The sequence below is a fragment of the Mytilus edulis genome, chromosome 5 (assembly GCF_963676685.1).
Source record: "Mytilus edulis chromosome 5, xbMytEdul2.2, whole genome shotgun sequence".
NCBI lineage: Eukaryota > Metazoa > Mollusca > Bivalvia > Mytilida > Mytilidae > Mytilus > Mytilus edulis.
The window spans coordinates 51,227,836-51,244,443 of NC_092348.1; the positions used below are offsets into that span (position 1 = coordinate 51,227,836).

At 32.8% G+C, this 16,608-nt stretch overlaps 1 protein-coding gene across 2 annotated transcripts in view; it reads left to right on the forward strand.

The window, feature by feature from the left end:
- Positions 1-16,608, forward strand: part of LOC139525461 (fibroblast growth factor receptor 4-like) — a 225,506-nt gene that overhangs the window by 143,463 nt on the left and 65,435 nt on the right. For both annotated transcript variants that reach the window (XR_011664899.1, XM_071320811.1), the window contains exon 17: positions 4,433-4,555. Coding sequence is in view for 1 of the 2 variants with exons in the window: in XM_071320811.1 (XP_071176912.1) it covers positions 4,433-4,555 (123 nt within the window). In the remaining variant the exon portion in view is untranslated. The remainder of the gene's footprint in view (positions 1-4,432; positions 4,556-16,608) is intronic.

Below are 16,608 nucleotides of genomic sequence, written 5' to 3' on the forward strand. Positions count from 1 at the left end.
TTGAATGTTTTGTCCATACTTACCCCAACTGTTCAGGGTTCGACCTCTGCGGTCGTATAAGGTGCGCCCTGCGGAGCACCTGGTTTGTTCAGGTGAGCACTATCCGACGGATAGTGCTCACTGGAAGTGTACTCTGAAGTGTAACAGACGCAAACAATAGAAATCAAATTGTAAAACATAAACAGTTATGCTTTAACTGTGTAGGGTCTCACTTAGTGGCCGCCTGTAATTCTACTGAACGATGCAAAGAGTGTAACAGAATGCATCATACTAGCATATGTAAAGGAAAAGAGGTAATCCCAGGTTCGACACCGGAGCTCACAATATAACAGTCAGCGATAAACGTAGTTGAAACACCAAACGAGACTAGAGTAATGTATTCATCACAACAAAGTCACGACATTCTCCTGAAAACAGCAACCGTCCAAGTTGTATATAACGACCAAGAAAATAAAATGTAACATCTTATTTGACGAGGAAGCACAGCGTTTTTTTATAACTCAGAAATTAGCTGATAAATTAGAAATAAAACCTTCAGAAAAAGTAAGCATTCATCTGTCTGCGTTCGGAGATTTCTTTCAGAAGGTTTGCAACTTAGACACTGCAACAATACAGTTACAGACCGACACAGGAGAAGAAGTCATTATCGACACATTCATTGTTCCGAAAATTGTCATCCCGATTCATAACAATATTTCACAGACTACAAGGAGCTTGCCACATTTGAGTGGACTTAAACTTGCACACCCTGTGCATAGTGAAGATCGTTTTGAAATCGACTTACTCATAGGAGCGGACTACTATTGGGAAATTATTGAGGACCAAATTATTAGAGGCCAAGGACCGATCGCAGTTCAGTCAAAGATAAGATATTTATTATCTGAACCAAACAATAGAAACATCAACCAGCCATCAACAGTTCTTGTAAACGACATTTCACACAAGAACACAGCTATTGACAACGAGAAAGGAAAGTCCACGGCAAAGTAGCCATGGAAACATGACCATTCAGATGATATACCTTCAGGTATGACCGTTGCCAAAGAAGACCAGAAAACACATCGCAATGGATCCCAAGGATCCCATTGCAAGGAAAAAACGGCATATTTTAGAAATATTAAGTGAAAAAACGCGTGCAAAGAAATTATAATTCAAGTAATAAAGTATATCTTATATGGATTTTCTATGCATCTCACAAAGTACCTTTTCAGTTAAAGAAGAGGAAAATGTTCCCGTTGACTTGAATGATGCAAATTTTGAGTTAGAACTTTTATCTAACTCAAAGAGTGAAACTGTTATGAAAAGTAAAATCACAAATATACTGAACTCAAAGGAAATTCTTATCGGAAAGTCCATAATCACATGGCAAAATCAAAAGACAAAACACATCAAAAACGAATGGACAAGAACTTTCATATTCCAGACTTAGTACAGGCATTTTCAGATGTAGAAAATGGTTGATTAAACCTGGTTTTATAGCGCTAAACCTCTCACTTTCTCACAGTCTCATCAAATTCCGTTATATTTACAATGATGCGTGAACTAAACAGACATAATAAATAAAATAGTCAAAATATGAGTACAGCCGTCATCATCGTGTAACAATTTTAAAAGGAACAATTTAACAGAACACAAAAACATATATCTACAAACACATTCATTAATTGGCGTGGATGAACGACATAATGATCAATTTGATGAAATCTTGACAGAAATTGGTAATGGAGCCTCAAAGAAAAATACAAATACAATGAACCAGAGACATTGATGCCAAATCAAAATTTCTTAAAAGTACCACATCCAGATATGAAGATGCCATATTTAGATAACTGCAGCAACGTAACTGTTTATATAAATTTCAATGTTCACCTATATGTGAACAACCCTTAAAAGGTGTAGCTTCGAAGTCATATACAAAATGTTCTTGTTGTAAATTTCTTGTCACTTATCTGTTGTTATATATTGTTATAATTAAATAAGGAAACAAATGTATATTGATTGTTGTGATTCTGTTGTTACATTTTGTAAATGTACATTTAAAACTTTTACAGTAAGAATGGTTTTCAAGATGACTGTGTTTGTATGATGTCGATACGTAGGTTATATCGACACAAGAGAAGCATATTGACCTAAAACTTCGTCCTCAATCTATATGTTTCTCTTTGTACGATATAACCTCGTTCGTCCTCAATCGATATGCTTCACTTGTGTCGATAAAACTGCGGATCGATCTCATAGAAAGGCTATAATCATGATTTCATAAAACCCAAATTGAATTTGCGATTCGTGTGATTAGGATATGATACAATTAACCATTAAGAACATAGTTTTTAATTCCCTTTTAAGCTTCAAAGTTTCTTTCAAAGACGTAATTCCCTTTTGAACCTAACGTAATTGTTTATATAGCCCATGTTCTTTCTTTGAAATGTGGATGATTTAATGTTATTTTTGACAACTTCCCTGACTATATAAAACGCAAATCTACTTTGATTTAACAAATTTGAGTTCGTTACGTTTTATTCTAAAATGTGACGCAATTCCATATATATATATTATTTTGTAGTAAATTTTAAACCAATTTTATTTGATTATGATCTCCGTTTTTGTTGAGAAACAATAAACGCCTAAATTATTTAAAATGAAATGAACTAGTTTTCCTAGTTAAATTGAAGTGATTTAGTCATTCCTTCGAAAGGTTTTACACACGCCGTTATGATTTTGTAAAATCGATTTAGAATATCTGTGTCACTGATATGTTCTAATCATCGAAATCCGCAATCCCGTCCACATTTTTACGATAGTTACGTATACATCACCGTATGCGACTAATCACCTTACTTTTACTTTCAATAAATTACCTAGAAACTCTTATTTTGATTTAAAGTGATTCGTGTTTCTTTTGTTTTAGTTATATGTTTTGTAGTTTGTCCTGTTTTGTTCTTTAATGTTTTTGACGTTTCTGTCTCAAAATGTAATGTCTATCCTTTGTCTTGAAAACCTTTTAAACTTTTACACTCGGTCAACAGTGGAATAAGTGAATTTACTTGTGCTGATGGTTTATGAATCTGGGATTGTTTAAGTATTCGATAATAGATACATCAATATTTTGTTATATTTTGTATAATTACAACATACCATTGTATTTTAACGGTACTACAACGTCCAGCATTTTTCTATGTTTGGGGAGCTTTTTATTTTCATGTGTATTGAATTATGGCTTGTAGTTTTGCTGTTTTCTTTTTTTATGTCCGGCGGGAGCATTACGTTTTACCCTTGTCCGTCTGTAAGAACGTACGTCCGTACATCCAAAAGTTGGTTTCCGTTCTCTAACTTAAGTTTACTACAACCAAATGTTATGGAACTTATACCAAGAGTTCTAAATGGTGAAGTTGAAATCACCACTTCGTAAATTTTACGGACGCCATCACGAGTTGGTTGACCGTTATGGAACAACCATTTCACAAATGATATCGGATATGTTCTTTACGTCGTAACTACAATCCCCCTCCCTTTCATGAATGTGACTTACCGAACTAGACTATTTACCGGATTTGTTATCACATAAGCAACACGACGGGTGCCACATGTGGAGCAGGATCTGCTTACCCTTCCGGAGCACCTGAGATCACCCCTAGTTTTTGGTGGGGTTTGTGTTGTTTATTCTTTAGTTTTCTTTGTTGTGTCATGTAAACTATTGTTTTAATTTTGGTGGTGTCACTTCAATTGTTCTAGAGTTTTGCTCCTTTACAAATAAAAAAATTTAGGGATCTTATATCTGTTAAAAAATCAAAGATGAAATTGTTAAAATTTATTTTTAAAAATGAAGTTTCTTCAATTGAATCAACTACAATTATGGACAAAGGAAGATTACTCCTATTTTAAAAATTAATTTTACAATTAAATCTACTACAACCAATGTTTTATACAATACAATGTTCACTGAAAAATTAAAACAATCAGTACCCTTCGGTGCTTACAATTCAAGCACTTTGCTTAATGTCCCTTTATAACCTTATATGATATTTTGTTTCCGTTCTCTAACTTAAGTTTGCCAAAACAAAATTTTATGAAATGTAATGCTTATAACCACTTAATTCAGTTTATGTTCAAAATTGGAAGCGTCACTTTTACAGTTCTTGAGTTATGTCCCTTTATAATGTTATATGCTAGCGGGGGCCTCATCTGTGTCCCTATTGGACATATTCCCCATTTATTTAGCTATTGAGTTGTCTGTTTGTAGTTTTTAATTGTCCAGCTTGTATCTTCTGTCTTGTTTTCCTTTGTTATACTTTTACAATGCAACATTGCTCGATTATCTACTCTTACACTTAAATATGAGAACAGTGTTAGACTAAGTAAATATTTATTTAATTAGTTCCATTAATTGCGTGACCGAGGACACTCTAATGATTATGTAAAATCTTTGTTATAGATTATCCATCGTGACTTGTCAGCGAGGAATATCTTGATTACTCCAGATTTTACTTGTAAAATCTGTGATTTTGGCCTAAGTAGAGATGTTGAGGGTTGTGATGTTTATGAAAGGACATCGAAGGTATGTAAATAACATTCTATGACATCTTTAAATTTAATGACACAAGCCCTTACTGGTTTCCTACCACACTACATCGAAAAACAACATATTCATCTTAAAATATTGCCTGTCATTATTTTTTAATATCTTTTATTCCTACAAAGTTGTTATGAATGCAGATTTATGTATAAAATAGTTTGAAAAGCTATGACAACTTAACAATTTGAGGTCCATTTAAGTGGGATCAGTTTCGTGGTAAAAATGTTTAAAATTCTAGCATGTTTTATCCTTTCAAGTTCTTACTTATGCATTATTATTTCATAACATAATTGGAATAGTTTGAAAATCTGTGAACTGGAGGGAAATTTAGTTTTTCAGGGACGAGTGAAAATATTGTTTTATTTCAACCAAGTACTTATTAATGAATTATTACTTTATAAAGCAGTTTGAATAGCTATGCTAATAAGAAAAAAATACTGAGGAAAATAGGGGTCGGGGTTCAATTTTTCTTGGCTAAACAAAATGTAGAATAATATTTTCATACATGATGTATTCTTTCCAAGTACTTTTTAATGCATTATTTCTATTTCACTACTAAAGGAGGAGACCGATTTTTATTAAGACCCAACTTCTCTGAAACCGCACAAAGTCGGAAATATTTGTGATATGACGTATAAATGTAGTGCTTTCTACTTCCTAACTTCCTGAATTAATAATTGTAACAATATTTATTGCACATAAAACGCAAATTTTTAAGAAAATATCTAAATTCAAAAACCTTTATCGATCCTTGTCTTATACGCTTTCGCGCACGCTCGTCGACGTACTACCGTGAATCTAGGGTATTCAATATTTTTATTTTTATTTTTCTAGCCCAGATGTATAGGGTATTTTGCATTATGATCCTCATTTTTATGTCTTTAAAGAAATGGGATTAAATGCATGCCTGAGTTACTTTATCTACATGTTTTAGTCCAATCAAGTACTTATTATGGCAGGATAAGTATATAAAGTAGTTTGAGTAGCTATGACAATTTAAATCTGAGGTCAATAGGGGAAGTTAATAGTTGTTCGTGGCTGATAAAAATTGATAAACATTTCTTCCCACATACGAAATACTTTTTTAAAGCCTTATTACCATATAAGGTATCTGAATACGTTTTTGACAATTTTAAATTCTAGGTTTATTGGGAGTTCAATTGTCGATGGCTGATAACAAGTGTATAAATGTTTAGATATGTATTCCAATATGTTTAATTCCTAACAAGGACTTATTAATGCATTATTACTGCATACATATGAAAAGTTGTTTGAATAGCTATAAAAATTTCTAAAAGCTGGGGTTCAATTTTCCCTACCAAACACCTATTACAATAAATTAGTGAAATAATAGTAGTTATGATGATTTGAAAATCTGCGACTTATGGCTAATTAATAATGTTTAAAAACAAATTTTCAAGATGTTTGATACCTACCATGTACAAAATGTTTTGGGTAAAAATGTTCACAAATATTTAAGAAATGTGTTTAACGCAAGTATTTAATGAAACATTATCACTATGTAACTTAGCTGGAACATCTATGATAATTTGATAATTTGAGGTCTATAGTGTGGTTTTGTTTTTTATTGATGGAGGTTCGATATTCTATTACTAAGTTAAAATGATTAAATACAAATTAAAAGTTCATTTAGTAATATAGTTTACAATGTATATGTTGTGTACAAGATGTAATGTTGTACAAATTATAATTTGTACAGCTATTTTGTACAAGTTGTCAGTGTTTTATGAACATCTTAACAAAAATGGTTGATGCAAGCACACAGTCTTTTTGTTTTGCATATTTCAGTCATATTTCCACAACTACTTCATACATTCTTATTACTGAGTATTGATACAAACACATTATAAGAACACAAAAAGACTCTTTATGTATTTCACTTTTGTATAAGGAGAAAACTTAAATAAGATTTTAAACCATTCAGGTGTCCTCATTTCTTGTTTTTAAGACAATCAGAATAGCACTAAATGTTATGTTGAAGTATTTAAATTTGAATTAAAGACATTAAACCGATACATTTTAGAAGATAAATTTGTATCACCTGGTGCAAGAAGGTGTGTATCAAAAAACTTATTACTTGTACAAAAATCCTGTACAAATTACAATTTGTACAAACTTACATCTTGTACACAACATATATACAGGGCTTTGGTTCATCAACAAACATAGTCGCTGATATATTAAAGTGAAATGTAGGTTTTACATTATAAACAAAAAACTGAAGCAAACTGACACTGGGTAAACATAATTAACAGGTCAATACCAATCTGATGTGTAATTTTCCAGAAATATTGGACGACAGATTGGACCAATAATGTCCAGTTACAATAAACGAAACTAAATCACATGTTTTGGTACATAAACCATATGTTGTTGAGACATAAATTTCGGTTTTATTGATGTAAAATAATACTAAAAGGATCACCTATTTCGTGTCCACGCTATATATATTCAAAGTTGTGTTCCAGATGCAAAAGTACAATTGACATCGAAATAAGTGTGACGTCATCGCGTTATAAACCATAACACGTCGATATTTGACGTTTTCTACTACCAACTAGGTAAAATCTATGTACTAGAAATTGGAGATTTGATCATTTTAAGACAAATTAGAGAACCATTTTTGTCCATTTTATACGTTTTTTTCAACAAAATTTTATGGTCATCTATTTTGAAAATACTTGATCATCAATTTTTCATAAAATGAAAGAGATCATTGCATTTTTTTTTCAATTTTACCACAATCTGTGATATAAAGATATAAGAAGATGTGGTATAAGTGCCAAAGAGACAACTCTCCATCCAAGTCACAATATGTAAAAGTGTACAATTAAAGGTCAAAGTACGGCCGTCAACACGAAGCCTTGGCTCACACTGAACAGCAAGCTATAAAGGGCACCCAAAATGACTTGTGAAAAACAATCCAACAGGAAAACCAACGTTTCTAAATAATATTAAAATCAAAGTGCTTGTAAGCACAGAAAGATAAAGATTGCGTCAATTTATCAGTGGGAAATTAAAATTAAATATTGCATTGTCAACAAAGTAGCATATTTACCTGACGATATCGGGATATTGATATTTAGTCAAATCTTAACTGGAATTTGTGATATTATTATAATTCCAACATGTATAAAACGTAAACAACATTTCAAAATGTTTAGGCTTTAAAAACATATCTATTTGGGTAAGTTAATGCACTCACATGAGTTGTATTGTGTCTTATACTGTTAGAGGTTTATAATGTTATAACAACCATGTGGATTCGAATTCATTAGCTGTCACTATCCTATAGATTTACAACTGTTGGTTTTATTGATAATTCAGAACCGTCATTGAAGGTGGAGCACGAATGCGCAGTGAATTAATTCTTTTGATGTGTCATTTGTATGTAAGAATAACATTCCTTTTGCACTATGTTTAATCCTAAAACATCAATGTGTTGATTGTCTGCATTGAACAGGGTTATAATTTCATCTTAACATATAGTTATTCTATTGAATGTTAAATCGTTACAAAATCAATGAAGTACTATTTTAGTATTTTTGATTGGTTTTTTTTAGAGACATTTATATATATCTATAATTTTATTTATTCCTTTTGAAATGTTTAAAATTAATGTATACCAACATAAAGAATTATTTTGTTATCTTATAAAGATTTTTATGTTACTTTTAAATTAGACCGTCATAGATGCGCAATGACAAATCTACCCTCATCATCATTAAGTTTCATTTTTTGATAAGACAAATTACTATAAAACCATAGATAGAACATCATGAAATTGCTCTATTTTAAAGCCGTATTCTGGTAATGATTAAAAGTTCGCTCTTTACTTTTAATTTGAGGTACAATATGCCGATGAATAACACATGCTTGTTCAGCTGCAAAGAATACACTGTTTTAAGTTGTGGTATGCATCATATAATCAACCTGATTCTTGAAAAGGCATGTGTTGCTTTATATATTGTGTATACAATTATGTCAGAACTCAAATGATGCAGACACGCTGTCTTAATTTATCTGCATTACTCGATCCATTATGACAAATACATGACAGAAGTATACATGTTATACCCCTAACACAAACACACATACGCACAAACATAAAAACAGAAAACCATAGCCACCACTTTTATTTTTTCCGAAACTTCAGACTTTTGCCGAACGCTTTAGTGAAAAATTATAATTGGAACCCACACACTCATTTTAAACTTTTTTTAAAATGACTATAAATAAGAACAGAACAATATTATCTCCGTATAATGATAGAATGTTGGTAAAGTTGACCAGAGTTATCTTACATTTATAATAGAGAGGGCTAGCAAACAATTTTTAATTTAAGCTTTAATTAACGTTAAAACAAATTTCCACAAAAATTAATGTTTTTTTATTCAAAACTAAGGACTTTCTCAGCTAAATCTACTAATTTTATTAGATATAATGAATTTTTATGACAATAGATAAAAATGCTAAATAAACCATTGGTTGTCAATTCTGGACAATGGGAGATAACTCCAATTTTTAAAGAGGACTTTAACAATGACATCATTATTTTTTTTAGAAACAGATATCAGATTCCTTCACCTTGCAAACGTTATGTAATTTTCTTGACAGGTGTAACATTATTTTGTTACTTGAATATCTGAGCATATATTACACTGATAATTTTTATGGAAATGTTCATGAATAGGATGTATAGTATGTTATGATTAATGCACTATATCTTGTGTACCAAAAAAGGTAGTGATAAGCCTAGGAAGATTTAGAAATAAAGTCAACATAGGTTTTTGAAAGCATTTCATGCAATTTTCACCCCAAAACGAGAAATGAGAACCCCACCACCAATGACAACCACTGAACATCAGGTTCCAGACTTGGGACAAGTACAAACAAAGTAGCGGGTTTAAACGTTTTAATGTGCCAACCTTATCCGAACCCTGTAAAAACGTGTAACATCACAACATAGAAACCACACTATAAAATATCAATTTAAATGGCTGAACTAAATCAAAAGACAAATTAACAAAAAACAAGTGAACATACGCTGAACGCATTAATTTGATCTATGACACTATGTCAATACAAAATTAATAATAGATATAATAAAAAAATAATTCAGAAAGAAAACAAGAACCTAAGGCAAACAGCCGCAAATAGAATAACGCAAATTAAAGTAATTTTGTTGTAAGGTATTTGTTAGCGGCATTAAGTGAAAGAAGACATTTTAGGTACGCCTATTGTCTAAATGATGTTAGGCATTAGTCTTAAATCCTAGGATTTCAGCTTAAAACCTGAAAAATAGATGCAGGCATTTAGCTTAATGCCTAAAATATAAATGCAGTATGAGAACTTGGGCCTGTTTATCGAAACTGTCCTAAGATCGTTCCTATAATATATTCTTAAGACAGAAATTATGAACGTTTTAAATTGCGCCAACCTTAACCAACCCTGTAAAAAAACGCGTAACATCACAACATAGAAACCACTCTCAATTTCTAGATGTAGTCAAGATATGAGGCAGACTTAAGTGTATCAGATGTATCCTTTATCTCTAATTCGATGGGATGGATTCGTTTAACAAAGTCACCATTTTTAAAATAATTTAATGAGAGAACATCATCTATATATCGTGGAAAGTAAAGTAAAAGGATATTTTAACGTTTTATCTTTTATCCATTGGAATGCTAACAGTCTGTTGAAAAATACGTCCTCCAATCAAGAAATCAAGCATCTCGATAATGTCAGTACCCAAATTTTTTAACATGTAATTTCATCCCCTTACTTAATATTTCATGCATTAAATATCATGAAAATAAATAGGAAAAATGTATTTAAAAAATGCAAGTTATACACTTTTCACATTAGGGACTATATTCGTAGACACCGAAGGCCAACGGACGATAACTGTGTCCTTTGACCAATACCGCGATGGAATTTCCCGTTCTTCATCTTAAGTTGAAATTACAAAGGAACATAGAATAAACCTATGATTATCCAGGATTTTTTTTGGTATGTGTCGTTAGTGTAAATGTTGAGTTTCAAAGGGAATTGTCCTTTGTGGATTCATTTATCAAGCAGTTCATGTAATGAGATTTACACACAAAAACGATGTTGTTTGGGGCTTCATCTGCAGGGACAACAACATATTTGTCTTGGAGGTAGGACAAGTGTTTTGCAACATTTAAGTCTTTAGCATGGGTATCAATAGACCTTTTCAGATTCTTAATTCTTATTCTGATTTGTATCAACGACCTCGCAATAAGCCCATTGCCTGGCATAATCCTGGACTGAATCAATCATTTTGATGTTGTATTTCCAATTAATGGATTCAGGCTCGCGATATTTCGGACCTTTAGATAAAACATTTTCTAGGGAAGAATTATTGACAATGTTGAGGTCACCAGTAACGTGGTCAAATGGATTATATGTGAATTAGGAAATAGCACATGTGATTTCAGGGGGTTTGAATTTGAAGTCTTCAATATTGAGATCCTGCAAAACGTGTTTGTAACTGAAATTTTAGTTGCAATTGGTTTGGTTTAGGTATAAGAAATGATTGTTACAAACTGATCTTTAAAATAAGGAGGTATTTTTGATTGAACTAATTTATAATGAAGAATATTGTTCAAGTTGACGCCATCGAGACCTTTGTCGGCAAATGAAAGTTTAAGAAAAGATTTTTTTTATCTTTTCCAATCCGAACTGGTTGCAATATCCGAAATGATAGCTGTAAGTTTGTATTGGTATGAATGAAGATTTGTAACAATGGTTTCCAAACATAAATTGTACAGCGAATGAAGTTTTGAAAAGGGTAATGAATAAACTTTCGTGCGAATGTGATGAATACCTAACGGGATTTGTATAGATAGCAGCAAGTCATTTAAAGAGACATCATTAAGAGTAGGTGGTGTATAATGACGATGGCCATGACTGCGTTTACGTCGAGGAGTAGAGTTGAAAATATTCATCACATTCACCGAGCTACACGAAGGACTAAATAAAATACCTATACCATCAATTTTGTCATTGCAACCATATAGTGCCGTAGTTCCCAATTGTCGATTCCAGTAGTCCACTTTTTGTCTACGGAAATGCGTTGCAAGTTGAGGATTATTACTCCTGTGGTATATTTTTTTCGAAAATGCGAAATGTCATAGAAACAACATTATACAGAGTAGGTGATGTATAATGACGATGACCATGACTGCGTTTACGTTGAGGAGTAGAGTTGAAAATATTAATCACATTCACCGAGCTACAGGAAGGACTAGATAGAGTAACTATACCATCAATTTTGTCATTGCAACCATATAGTGTCGCAGTTCCTAATTTTCGAATCCAGTAGTCCTGTTTTTGTCTACGGAGAGTCGTTGCAAGATGAGGATTGTTACTCCTGTGATACATTTTTTTTTTCGAAAATGCGAACTGTCATAAAAAAAAATGGAATGACCAGATTGATTAAAATGCTGGTTTGCATTGTGGTTGGTGTCTGATCTATAGACGCACATACGATTGTTTAGCTTTCCTTGGGTTTCAACGACGTTTACTAATCCGCAAAGGTTACACTCTAATATGTAGACGACATTTATAGATTGACAAATAAAGGCAACAGTAGTATACCGCTATTCGAAATTAATAAACAGATTGAGAAAAACACAGATCCAGGTTACAAACTAAACCTAAGGAAAACACATCAAATATAAGAGGAGAACTACGACACAACAGAAACACAACACTAAAATGACAATTCAGATCCTCGTAACTTCTGGTAAAACAAGGCTTTCTGGTTAAATTGCTAGCATCTGTTATTGAAATTCCACAAGTGTTGCAGCCATTCGTTTCACATTTCGAAATGAGACTATTTTGTTCAGAGTCATCAAAATCAAAATGTCTTTAAGGAGAAGTGAACATGGATGTGTATGTGTACTATTGCTATTGTCACTAGTATGGTTATCTGAATGAGTTTGTGATATTTTTCATGTCTGTCTGTTAATGAGAGGACACCTGCCGTATCAGACGACGCCGTGTCTATAGTGACGTCTGTTTCGGACCTTTTTATACTGGGCAGTGTCCGAGCAAGTATCCTGTTAGATCTTCGTAAATTCGTCCAATATTTCTACTGGGCGGATGATGTCGCCGAGGACAAAATTTCAACCAGCAGACACATCGACCCAATGGTTGTAACAGAGGAGCGAAATATACCAGAGGGACAATAAAACTTATAGATCAAAAACAAACTGACAACGCTATGGCTACAAAAAGTAAATACAAACAGACAAACAGACAAACAATAGCACAAATGAAACAACATAGAAAACTAAAGACTTTGAAACACGAACCCCACCAAAAACGGGTTGATCTCAGGTGCTCAGGGTAAGCAGATCCTTCTCTACAAGTGGCACCCGTCGTGTTGCTTGTGTTCTCACAAACCTGATAAATAGTCTAATTCGGAAGGTTACATTAGTGATAGCGTGTGTAAAATTTACGAAGGGATGATTTCAACTTCACCATTTGGAACTCTTGGTTTGATTGATTCCTTGTTAGCAGCAACCGCCTGTAGAGGAAATGATGATAGGAAATACAAGCCTGGGGATATCGTATCAATTCGAAGATATATACTCCGTATACAGGCGCAACTAATTCAAGAGGGACGAAAGATACCAAAGGGACAGTCAAACTCATAAATCTAAAACAAACTGACAACGCCATGGCTAAAAATAAAAAAAGACAAACAGAAAAACAATAGTACACACGACACAACATAGAAAACTAAAGAATAAACAACACGAACCCCACCAAAAACTAGAGGTGATCTCAGGTGCTCCGGAAGGGTAAGCAGATCCTGCTCCACATGTGGCACCCGTCGTGTTGCTTAAGTGATTACAAATCCGGTAAATAGTCTAATTCGGTAGGTCATATTCATGAAAGGGAAGGGGATTGTAGTTACGACGTAAGGAACATATCCGATATCATTTGTGAAACGGTTATTCCATAACGGTCAACCAACTCGTGATGGCGTCCGTAAAATTTACGAAGGGATGATTTCAACTTCACCATTTGGAACTCTTGGTTTAATAGCTTCCTTGTGAGCAGCAAACCTCTATCAAGAAAATCATGATAGGAAATGCAAGCACGGGAATATCGTATCAATTGGGAGATATATACCCCGTATGCAGGTGCTGCTGGAATGTTGCTACTTAGAAATGGAAAGTTCACAATTGGAAAGCTGAAATCATCTCTTTTGTCGTAAAGTTTTGTTTTCAACCGACCCTCATTGTCAATTTCTAGATGTAAGTCAAGATATGAAGCCGACTTAACTGTATCTGTAGTATCCTTTATCTCTAGTTCGATTGGATAGATGCGTTCCACATAGTCACCAAATTTTGAATTGTTTAGTGAAAGAACATCATCTATATAGCGGAAAGTAGAGTTAAAGGATATTGCTAACTTCTTATCTTTCTTCCTAAGAAGTTCCTGCATGAAGTCAGCCTCATAATAATAAAGAAACAATTCAACATGCATTCGATCTCCTGTGTTATTCTATATAGAAGTAAGTTCCCTTGAATGTCAGTTTTTGTCGAGCCTGCAACTTTTGTTGCAGAAAGCTCGACGTAAGGATAGTGGTCCGGCGGCGGCGGGGTTAGCTAACTTCTTAAAAGCTTCATATTTAAGAAGGTGGAAGACCTGGATGCTTCATACTTTGTATATGGATGCCTCATGTTATGAAAGTTTCCGTCAGTCACATGTCCAATGTCATTGACCTCCTTTTCATGGTTCAGTGACTACTTGAAAAAAAGTTAAGATTTTTTGTAATGTTAAATTCTCTCTTATTATAAGTAATAGGATAACTATATTTAGTATGTGCAAGGTTTTTCACTTGACCTAGACCTCATTTCATGGATCAGTCAACAGGGTTAAGTTTTGGTGGTCAAGTCCATATCTCAGATACTATACGCAATAGGTCTAGTATATTCGGTGTATGATTGGACTGTAAGGTGTACATGTTCAACTGACAGGTGTCATCTGACCTTGACCTCATTTCATGGTTCAGTGGTCAATATTTAGTTTTCTAGGTTTAGTTTATGTGACAGTTATAATACAGCTTTATATTTAGAACTATCAACATAATATCAATGATTAGTAAAAAATAGGCGAGACATTTCATCGTGTGCACTCGTTGTTATTTATTGTTTCAAAACTACAATAGATATATAGAGATTTTAACACAGTTAATAATTTTACGATCAGTTTTACACGATCTACAAATAAGTCGAAATGACCCAAGAAATATTTTGCGGTAAAAACCGCCCCGCAATTTACCGGTGATATTTACCGATAGTTTTTGCCCTGAACTCCTGTAGTGGTCGATACTGGAAAATACTGGTCGTTTGAACTTTTCATGGTTGTTTTTATTATCAATGTAATAAAAATTCATAAAAACTCAAATATATTTAAACCATGTGCCAACTCATTTGAATGAATGAACTTGATGTTTTATTCATTTTAACACTTACTCTTACTAATTTAATCCTTATGAATTATGCTATCGCATAATTTAAATATATAACAAATTGACATATTCTTTCAACATTTTTAAAATCAATTTGTTTTTATTCGAAATGAGTGATTTTACTGATAAATAAAATTTTAGGTAAGTGAAGATACAAGGGTCTTATTACCTCTCATCTGAACATTTAATTACTAAAACAACAGCCTCCAATAAATGTTGACAAAACATGGATCAAGAGTAATAAAAGTGATATTAGCGACTCGCTTGAACAATAAAATGTTTCCGGTCTATTCAACTGTGAATCAAAAACCTTCATTATGTAGGAAATGGGAAGTTCATGGTTTCTTTAATGTTTGTTTCAAACCAAAGAAAATATAAAATGTCATAAATTTTACCTATTCATAATCATAATATTTACACACAAATAGTCTACTTTCTCTTTTTTGATAATTTACAACAAAAATAGAAATGGAAGCATTAAAAATGACTTTAACACTTACATTATGTCATTACTGTATGTCATTACTAACAGTAATTGCTAGGCAGAGAGAGATTTTTATATTAATGACCACTAAAAATTTCAATCGACCGGTATTTTCCAATATTTTCCAGTATTTGCCGGTATTTACCCGATTAAATAATTGATTATTTATCTCGAAATAATACACATATGTCCAAATACGACCTCCGGGTTTGATGAAAACAAAATGACACCACCATGGGTTGACCATTCAATTCGTGCTTGGGTTTGTCCTGCCAAGAATAATCAATACTGGTCAAGCAATCTTTGAAAGTGCCTACCCTATCTCAAGGACCAAATCACCATGGCACATCAGCAAAGTAAGGTTTTCAAAAAACGACATTTTCAAGTGTGTACACATCTAAATTTAAACTCGTATGTCCTTAAGGGACAAGTTAGCTTTTCCAACCACTTGGCGTTCTCCCATAAATCAACTTGATCAAATTTAATCAAACAATCATCATTGGGTTTCTTGTTTTAAACCAAGATGGCAGACATGACTGAAAATAAAACATAGGGATAAATTGCAAGTTTGTCTATTATTTTGAAAACCGTTATCGTTAAAAACAAAAAATGGCAGGGCAAAATGTTCAAAATGTTGGATTCTAGCAATTGTTTAGTCTGCCTTTTATTTTAAGATTATAATACATATAGATATTTTTTAAGATGCAAAATGATCACCAAATCAATATCAACAGATCATTATGCATTATCGAAAATATCGAAATCATCAGACGACTTTAGAGTTAATGCCCTTTGATGATAACCTTACAATGCCATTTGCCAGGGTTTTTCTGTAGAATTTTCCTCGAAGTTAGGTTTGTTTGTTATTTTACTTTGTACTTATATGTTGTTTTTGCCTTATATCTTACAAATTATAATATATAGATAGATACTTTAATTAGCACTAATTATCAGTAAGATAAGATCTACAATTTAGACTATATTTAGGAAATAATTTCCCGACTCCTCATTGGAGTT